This window comes from Lycium ferocissimum, chromosome 5, assembly GCF_029784015.1.
Source record: "Lycium ferocissimum isolate CSIRO_LF1 chromosome 5, AGI_CSIRO_Lferr_CH_V1, whole genome shotgun sequence".
Classification (NCBI taxonomy): domain Eukaryota; kingdom Viridiplantae; phylum Streptophyta; class Magnoliopsida; order Solanales; family Solanaceae; genus Lycium; species Lycium ferocissimum.
Genome location: NC_081346.1, coordinates 23,170,969 through 23,180,840, shown reverse-complemented (window position 1 = coordinate 23,180,840; position 9,872 = coordinate 23,170,969). Strand labels below are relative to the sequence as shown.

At 34.8% G+C, this 9,872-nt stretch overlaps 1 protein-coding gene across 2 annotated transcripts; it reads left to right on the top strand.

Annotated features, from left to right (window-relative positions):
- Positions 1–2,966: 2,966 nt before the first annotated feature.
- On the top strand, positions 2,967–9,192 carry LOC132056535 (short-chain dehydrogenase TIC 32, chloroplastic-like). 2 transcript variants are annotated; one of them, XM_059448778.1, is made up of 8 exons: positions 2,967–3,352; positions 4,695–4,926; positions 5,078–5,157; positions 5,692–5,845; positions 6,467–6,545; positions 7,110–7,197; positions 8,322–8,368; positions 8,882–9,192. In XM_059448778.1, exons 1-8 carry the CDS (start codon positions 3,247–3,249, stop codon positions 9,038–9,040), a joined length of 945 nt encoding a protein of 314 aa, XP_059304761.1. In that variant the 5' UTR covers positions 2,967–3,246; the 3' UTR covers positions 9,041–9,192. The 2 variants fall into 2 exon arrangements, with proteins under 2 accessions (XP_059304761.1, XP_059304762.1); XM_059448779.1 differs by having other exon boundaries at positions 2,970–3,352; positions 7,110–7,194.
- The last annotated feature ends 680 nt before the right edge of the window (positions 9,193–9,872 follow it).

The following is a 9,872-nucleotide window of genomic DNA, read 5'->3' as shown; positions in this document are numbered from 1 at the left end:
GTTTGGTTCAGTTCGGTTTCGGTTTTTTCAATTTGATTTTTTTGATATGATATTAGAAGCGATTCCATTTACACTAATTCATATTCTCAAAAGCAACAAAAGATAAAACTAACAAATTAAAATCAAAATCAAAATCAAACAAATAGGATACACAAGAACAAAAAACCATAACCATAATATAGGATTACTAGGTGTTATATACATACAGTAAAAATAATTAAGAAACACACATAAAGGACATACATTAATCCTAAAGACACATCCTAGTCACCTTTCTTTGTTAAGGATATTTGATTTTCTCAACTAAATTGAAAAATTAGGAATACAAAAGCAAAAGAGAGCTTATTACAATTGGATTTTTTTTTTGGGCTTAAACTTAATGGGTCTGAACTATTTTAATTTTTTTGGGTAATGTATTAAATTTCGGTTTAAATTTCGGATGTATTAAATTTCGGTTTAAATTTCGGTTCTTTGGTTTTTTGTCAAAGTTCGGTGAACAATTTTTTGAAAACACCGAACCAAACTAGTTCGGTTCGGTTTCAGTTTCTTGAAATTCGGTTCGGTTCGGTCCGGTTTTTTAATTTTCGGTATTTATGCCCATCCCTACTTCTTAGGACTTGCTCAACTTTCCATGTACTACTTATATATCTCTTCATATGTCCTTTATAAAACCCCGGCATATGGGCCCAAGCTTACGGTAACGAGGGCTTTCGTCGACGACGTACTACCTAATTTACACCATATGGTCTCCAAATGTCATATGTATATTATTATTACACTCTTATAATATAACTTTCATCCCTAAATCGGGCCTCAAAATTGCTCAGCGCGTTCGCGCTGTGTTGGCCCTTGGCCGCCACGCGCGTTCGCGCGGCTCCCGGCACGTTTCGTAGACCGTTTTTTACGGCACGCCGGCCGACTTGTAACGTCGATATCTCCTTACCCCGATGTCCTATTGAGGAGCGGTTTGTTGCGTTGGAAACTAAACTTCTCGAGCTTCACTTTAGGCTTTTGTTTCACTTCGAAACTCTTAATGTACTCAAAGATATTCTTTCTCCCAGTTAGACCAAAATTTTTCGTACCAGACCTTGCCCAACTTTCCTTCAAAGCCTCGGAAGCTTAATCTCAGTTCACTTGTTTTCCCATCCTTCTATAACCTGTTACGTGAACTCGAACTCTTATAATTATAAAACAAGCACCTATGATCTTGCATTTTATCGACAATAACTCCGATGTCTGCAATTGAATAGCTGACACCTAATGAATCTCAACGTGCAGAAACTACGGGGTGTAACAAAAAATACCCCTCTACTCTCATAAATTGGCTACTTTTACCCTCTATTACAAGTTGAGGCCAAATCTACCCCTCTCGTTACAAGTTGGAGCCAAATATACCCCTACCGTTAGCAAAGTTTCAAAAATACCCCTCATTTCTAACATATTTCCACATAAGCAAACCTAGTCATTGGAATTTGGTAACATGGACGCCACATGACATTTAACTTATTCTATGTGGTGCCTACGTGGCAATTTTTTAAAAAGCAATATGGAAAATTGATTTTTTTTTTTAAAAAAAACAAATCTGGGTAAAATGGCTTTTATTAAAAATCTGAAACATTTTTGATTTATAAAACCCATTTTTTTAAAATATATTCTCAAAAATTGGAAAAATGATTTTTTTTAATTTGAAAATCTGTAAAGTATTTTTTTTTAAAAAAGTGTCCAAAAAATCTTTTTTTTTTAATCTGTATTAATTTTAAAAAGAAATTTGAAAGAACTGATTTAAAAAAAAATCATTTTCCAGATTTTTTTTAATAAAAAATTTCTAATTTTCCATTTTTTAAGAAGCGGGTTTAATAAAATCAAAAGAATTTCAGATTCTTAATAAAAGCCATTTTTTAGAGATTTGTTTTTAGAAAACCAATTTTTGAGATTGGTTTTAAAAAGTTTGTCATGTAAGCACCACATAAAATAAGTTAAGTGCTATGTGGTGTCGATATCACCCAATTCAATTACTTAGCACAGCATGTGGGAATACGTTAGAAATGAGTATTTTAAACTTCATAACGTAGGGGATTTTTGCTCTAAATTGTAACGGGAGGGTAGGCCCCAACTTCAACTTGTAGCAGAAAGTAGCCAATTTACGAAAGTAGAGGGATATTTTTAACTCTTTTCCCTTTAAAATAATATAGATATAGATAGATAGGTATTTTTGTTCAATGATATACATAGAGATGTATATTTGGCCGACCAACCAAATAAGTAACGTGCCCTTAAATTGAGTTCTATTGCTGACTATAAAGACAAGGACAGAAGTAAACATTTTTGGCATACAAGAGAAAATTTGGGCGTTTTTTGTTTAATTTTTAACAAGAAATGAAAGGACAAAAATCATTTCCGCCCAAGCATTTACTAAAAAGGGGAAAAAATAAAAAATTTAAAACAACTTCGTGTTTTTATCTTTCATGCCAAACCAATAATAGAAATCCAGCATCTTAGGGATTAGTAATCATCAGAATACCTTGTTGTTACTTCTGCACCAATCTGTTAATTCAATGAAACTCCCTCTTTCTCATATATGTGACATTTTTCAATTTTCAAAATTCAAACTAAGTAAATATTGATTCATATTTTAATATATATATATATTTATTATATTGATATGAGAAAAATTACAATTTTTAATACTTTTCGTATAGTATTTGATTATTTAAATTTTATTTTTAAAATATCAAACTAATTTGATGCAATTTGGCTTTAAAAATTAGTCAATTGACTCTAAAAGGTAAAAAGTGTCCAAATAAATTTTGATGCAATTTGGCTTTAAAAATTAGTCAATTGACTCTAAAAGGTAAAAAGTGTCCAAATAAATTGAGACGGAGAGGGTTTATATATTATTATGAGAAAAATGATATGGTCAAGGTTTAACTTGGATAAATGTGAAGGGATGTAAATTGGATAAATGTATAGGCTAATATCACATCCACTTGGCAACATAGGCTCCACGGTCTACTCTTCCACATTCAAATTAAGTACATTCTTAGATCTGCTGTGTCAGGTCCGTTAAACTCTGGAACTGAATCATTTGATGTTTGCTTTTAATACGAGTAGAATATATATATATATATATATATATGTCATCAACTAGGTGAAAGCAAAGCTAATAAATTCTGCTGCAATTCCCAGTTGACATCTCCATATAACTTGTACACAAAGGAACAGATTACCAAAGAAAAAGAAACTAAAATGTGGCTGTTCAAGAGGAAAGGGGCATCTGGATTTTCGTCTTCTTCCACCGCTGAGGAAGTAACTCAAGGAATTGATGGCTCTGGTCTTACTGCCATTGTTACAGGTTCCATTCTTGAAAATTTGCTTTTTGATTTCCTTCCTGTAATGGTTAAATTATTTTGTCGGAAACAACCTCCCTACCTTCCAGGGATCACATTGTGGGATTCCACTGGGTATGTTGTTGTTGTTGTTTGTTCCTATAATGGTTAAATTGGGTACCGATTAGTAGTATTATAGTTGGTGACATGCAAATTGCATGATGCAATGGGTGTCTGTATTCGCCTTTTCCCCTTACTATGTCAAAATAGAAAAAGGTGATGCCTTTATGGACTAATAGGTATAAACCAAACATTTCACGTAGAAAATCTTTGGGCTGTGCTGTGCTTGCATATGATTTTTGTCCTAATCAATGGGCAAAATTGGCCCTGCCTAGAGATGCCTAGAGCCTTATCCAATTTCATTAGGTAGAGTGTGTTGTCGGTGTGCCCTAGCGATTAATGGGGTTTTGGGTGAAAATCATTAGCTGATTTTTTCATATTTGGCTAAGACTTAGTGGGCAGAGTTACTCACTACCCGGGCGCCACTATTATATTCAATAAAATGAGAGAGTGGGTAGTAATAGTGACACAGCCAGTATTTTCACTAAGGTGATTCAAAATATAAAGAAGCAAACATCAAGGGGATAAAAATAATGTCGACACTGTATATACAAAGGAATTCCAGCAAAGACGGTTCGGATGAACCCCCTTGCGCCCCCTAGCTCCGCTCCTGGTGGCAATCCTTTTCAACCTCATGTATTTATGGAGCTCTTGGAATTAGATGAAAAATTCATCTAAAACTACCATGTACTACTTTAATATGGAACCTTTCAATGGTATTTATCTTATGGATTTGGATAAACTTCAATTTGTACCAGAGAGACATAAGGGGTAATTGAATTTCATTCAGAATCTTCTGATCTACACTGAAAAATATGAAACATTGAATTCCCAATTACATGTCAAAGACCTGGTTACCAATGCTTCTTTGGCCCATGTAATGCAAATCTGGTCAATGCATAGATTGGACTATTGCAGACGCCGGAAACAATAATATGCAATTTAAGGTAGCGGTGAATACTAATTAGAACATTTCTCGTTCTCCTTGTAGATCAAGTGTCTGAGACAAAAACAGATAATCCTATATTGGTTAACTTTAATTGATCCTTATGACACATTCTTATGTTAACTTTTCTTCATTTTCCATACTGTGGCTGCTAGTGGTTTATGGTAAACAGTGAGATTGACATTACTACTGTAAATACGTGTATACAGTTGAGGTTACACTTAAATCTCTTAGGTAAAGTGTGTGCAGTAAATGTGAATCATCTAGCAGTATTTTGTTTGCTCATGAACATCGATTTGCAGGAGCATCAAGTGGTATTGGTTCTGAAACTAGCCGTGTTCTTGCCCTGCGTGGAGTTCATGTCATCATGGCTGTCCGGAATATGACTGCTGGAAAAGATGTTAGAGAAGCAATAGTTAAGGAAATCCCTGCTGCTAAAGTTGATACCATGGAGTTAGATCTTAGCTCATTGGCATCAGTGAAGAAATTTGCTTCCGACTATAAATCATCAGGTCGCCAATTGAACCTTTTAATGTAAGTGATGAATAAGAGTTGTAATCACATAGCTGAAGACTGCAGTTTTACTACCTATGACTCTTCAAATAGCTTTGTTCTTCTGCATGAATCCCTTCCCTTTTCTTATATATCCATGCACGTCTATTAACATAATCTTTTTCTTTGAAAGTAATAATGCAGGAATCATGGCAACTCCCTTTATGCTCTCAAAAGACAACATAGAGCTGCAATTTGCCACAAATCATCTAGGTAAGAACTGTTTGTTAATGTATGTTTCTGCACAGAAGATACTGTTGATGTTTTGCAGTAGAAGAGAACCTGAAATAGTTCCATCTTCTTTATTTATTTTTTTCATTCAAGCAACAGTTCATTTTATAAAATAAAGTATCTAAATCCAAATTATCGCCCTTCGTAATTTTACTGAAATGAAGATTCAGTTCTCGCTTAAAGGAGATCAATAGTTGATTCTCCATACTCTTTTCATCTTAGGATTCAGTTATAAATGCGCAAGCAAAAGACCATCTGACACCTAAATTTACTTGCATATGCAACACTGATACTAGGGTGATAAATCATGATTCTAAAATCACACTGGTAAGATGACAAATAATGTCCCGTTAGTCCATACTTTGTCATCGTACTCTTCAGTAATACAAGACACACTTGACAAACCTAATAAGATTGGTAGACAGTTTTAGATATATTGTGAACTTTCAAGAGCGACATTCATACTTCCTGTTAATTTATCTTAGCCATAATAATTCTTCTTTCTTGTGTTCGCAGGTCATTTTCTTTTGACAAATTTGTTGTTGGAGAAGATGAAGGAGACAGCACGTAAAACAAAGATAGGGGGAAGGATTGTGAATGTTTCATCAGAGGCTCATCGATTTGCTTATAGCGAAGGAATTCGGTTTGACAAAATTAATGACCCCAAAAGGTAATCTAGTTATATTTTGGTGCCGAATTAAGTTTTCTTGATTGTAAGATAAACCTGAATTTACTCAAATTCATCACTTGCTTGACGACTTCTGTAATCATCCTGGAATTGTGACAGTTACTGTCTAATAGCTCCAGTAGTTCCATGCGAATGTATAGTATATTAATATAGATTACGATCATGCCAGGATGAGTATTTGCAATTTGTTACAGGTTCTTAGTTGACCATCTCTTGTTAATTCTGGTGTCCTAGATTCTCTGACAACACCTTGAAGTTCCTTCATGATATGTTTCGATAAGTTGTTGTTCACCTGGCAAGCACGGGATGTTATACTCTCCGTACTTTAACTTTAATAGTATGAATTATTTTAGAATATCCCAAATTTTTGGTCACATCATTTGACTAACTGATCACTTATCTTATTTGGTTTCCTGTACGGTTAATAAATTTCTCATCACTACTCTTGATTCTTGAACTAACTAAAAAGGACAAGCTTTGTGCTCAAAATTGTTGATCCAATGATCTCTTTTTCACTTACCATGAATACATTTGCATGATGAAATAGTTTTCTCCCCTGGAAAATTGATTTTTCACTGCTGTTGTTTGTTATTTAATCTGCAGCTACAGCAGCTGGGGTGCTTATGGCCAGTCAAAGCTGGCCAACATACTGCACGCAAATGAGCTCACAAGACGCGTAAAGGTGCGTTCTCAAACAAAAAAGATTCATTCTCAGATACTGCTTTTCATTCCGATTTCTAGCAGTTCTTGTGTAGTCATGATATATATATGTCTCCATTACTAGAGGCAAACACATGCCCCCTCCGTCTCAAATTATCTGTCGTGATTATCTTTTACAAGCCCCTTAAGAAATGTTCATTTGGAGGTTTTTTTTTTTTTTTTTTACTATTTTACCCTTATCTATGTCTTGAGATATAATCTCTCTTCATGAAATATTTACTCTATTTATGTGCTATCTCCCCAAAATTTAGGTGTTTGTAGTCTCCAAGAACAATTACTATAATTAATTTTGTTTTGAACTTCTAAAATGACAAATAATTTGAGACAACTATTTTTCAGAAATCACGATAGATAATTTGAGATGTAGGGAGTATATTTCTTGGTGAATAATTGGATATTCCTTTTTCCACATCAAGAATTCTGGGTTTGCAGTCTCTGACTTCTGTAGCCCAATCACAGCTTTGGACAAGGGGTCCATGCCATTCAATTGAACTCTGAATATTTGAGTTATCTTTATTTCAAACAGGAAGATGGAGTAGATATAACTGCAAATTCACTTCATCCTGGAACGATCACAACCAATCTTTTCCGTCATATGGGTGTTTTTAATGGTAGTAAGATTCTCTTTTCTTCCTTTTCTATTTTGTAGCTGGTGTCTGATTAATATGAATGGTATGTACAGTTAGTTAGCTATTTCCTTTGTCTGGAAGAAAGCCCCTAGTGCTCTCACTAATACTAATTCATGGCATAATGAGCAAAAGGCAGTCACATTTTATTTGTAGATTTGTGGTGCGTCATGGCATTTCTTTTTTTAACATTTGACAAAATTATGTGGTGCGACATGGCATTTCTTTTTCTAACATTTGACAAAATTAAGTCTTAGTCTATGTTGACAAGTCCCCCTAGCTCTTTCCTTTTTGTTTCTTTCTCCTTGTTTTTTTCTCAAGGTGGGGTGGAGAGGGAGGGGGATCGTTAAGAACTTGGCCTCTACTAATTTGACAAAGGATACGGGGTTGGAATTGAACCCTTTCACTAAGTCTAATGGTCATTATTGAGCCACCGGATTGTCCCATTGCTGACTTTGCATAGCTTTGTGGCATACACATCTCTGTGACGTTTAACTTCAGACAGTTATATATAGGAGAGAATAACAAAAATAGCCCCTTATGCTTTGGGGCAGGTTCAAAATGATCTCTTAAATACTCATGAACAGTTTTGGTCCATCTTTCAAATAATTAACAAACTTTGACCTTTACATTCACCAGGAAACTGGGGATTTTTTTTTTTTTTTTTTAACCAGAAGCACCAAGTATGTCCCGTCAATTGTTAGAAACCGCAACACCAAAAACTACATTTGACATCATAAATAGGAAAAAAAAAAAAAAAAAAAAAAAAAAAACGCAACTGCACCTGGAAAATCGGCAGCAAACTTTAGAAATAGACCAAAACTAGCATAAACTGCACTTCTAGATGTGAGTTGTTAATCCTTTTTCTCACAGCTAATTTAACGACCAGAGTTGAGACCAAAAATGCTCTCTTTTGATAGATTTAAAGGGACAAAAACTGCTCAACAGTACATTCAAGGGACCATTATTGACCGCCCCAGTACATAAGGGACCATGTTTGTCATTTTCTCTTACATAGAGTTCTAAGCCCACAGGTCGTCGTAGAATATTTATTTGTTCCACATGCTACCTGCAGAGAAGTGAACATGAAATTTCCTTTCTGTTTATTACAGGTCTTGTAGGCAGTCTTGGAAAGCTTTTGCTAAAAAATGTTCAACAGGTATATTCTGCGATGAAGCATTTAAATTTGCAGTATGCACAGATTCTTTTGCAATTTCTATACACTGGAGAGAATTTTGACATCTTCCAGAGCAAGAAGTTTTGCTCATGCTGGGGAAAAGGCCTAAATAGTTTTGAGCATATAGTACCACTTCTTGCTATCAGAAGGTTTTATCTTAGGGTCTTTAATGATCTTCTCGTGAATTAGTTAGAGAAACAACCATCAGACTCATATAGGAACATAATTTGTATTTCCTTAGCATTCACATAAAATTCCCTCCTATATTCACTGAAAATGTAGAAAATGGAACCTGATTAAGAAATTCCCCGAAGGGAAGTCGATAAACAAACCAGAGGATGATTTGTCAATGCAGAATAACTTGGTGTCTAATACTCTTTTCATGACAAACATGACCGTGGCTCAGACGAAGAAAAAGATTCACTAAATAGATTATTGAAACCATGACGCCATGGAAAATGAGGAGTTTTAACATCCCTTTTTCCTCTTCTCTAGGGAGCATCAACCACCTGTTATCTTGCATTGAATCCACAAGTGAAGGGGGTAAGTGGTGAATATTTTTCGGACAACAATTTGGCGACAACAACAGCCATGGGTAAAGATATGGATTTAGCTAAGAGGCTCTGGGATTTTAGTATGGATTTGGTCAAGTAACAGATAACATGTTGTGCCAGGAAAATAGATAAGTAACTTTGTATCTGGTTGTTTGTGATCTTATCAATGGATAGGAATTGGAGATGTATATCGTGCTGTGTTCTTAAGATTATTCAAATTAATATTCAGCTTTCTAGCAGATGTTCAACGTCTCTGGCAACCTATAATATTATCATGTCACTTGATGGTAATTGCATGTAATCTATTTAATAAGCATTCATAGGTAACCTGTAATAAATGGTAAGCAGCATGTTATAACAGAATTAGTGATGGTGTAAGAAAATTACATTGTTAATCTATACTCCCTCGATCTTAATATATTTCTCACATTTCACTTTTTGAGAGTCAAACTAATTGAGTTATGACTGTAAGCACTGAAATTTAGTCGAACTTAAATCCACAAATTAATTTGGATCTCATTCTAAATTCGAGATGTGTTGGTCCGAACAAATATTATGGACTAATATAATCGGATTAATTACTTAGGTCCAATTGATATTGATTTAATTGAAAGACCGATTCAATTGGGCTAGTCTATCTCATCGGACTTCACATGATGAGCCCACTCTATTATCCCAAGGTCCATCCATGTATCAAATGACGTGGCGCGCCAAGTCAAGTCAAGGACCAATAAAATCGTGCCACGTGCATAAGTGACGCAGCTTGCCAAGTCAATAGAAGAACCAATCAAATGTCGCCAAGTGTTCAAATGACATAGTTCAACCAATCATATACATATCCTAGCTCTCCCCGTAACTATAAATAGGGGTGTTCATAAAGCCAAGGAAGAAAAATACATAGAGAAGCTCTCATCCGCAAGTCTTCTTCATAC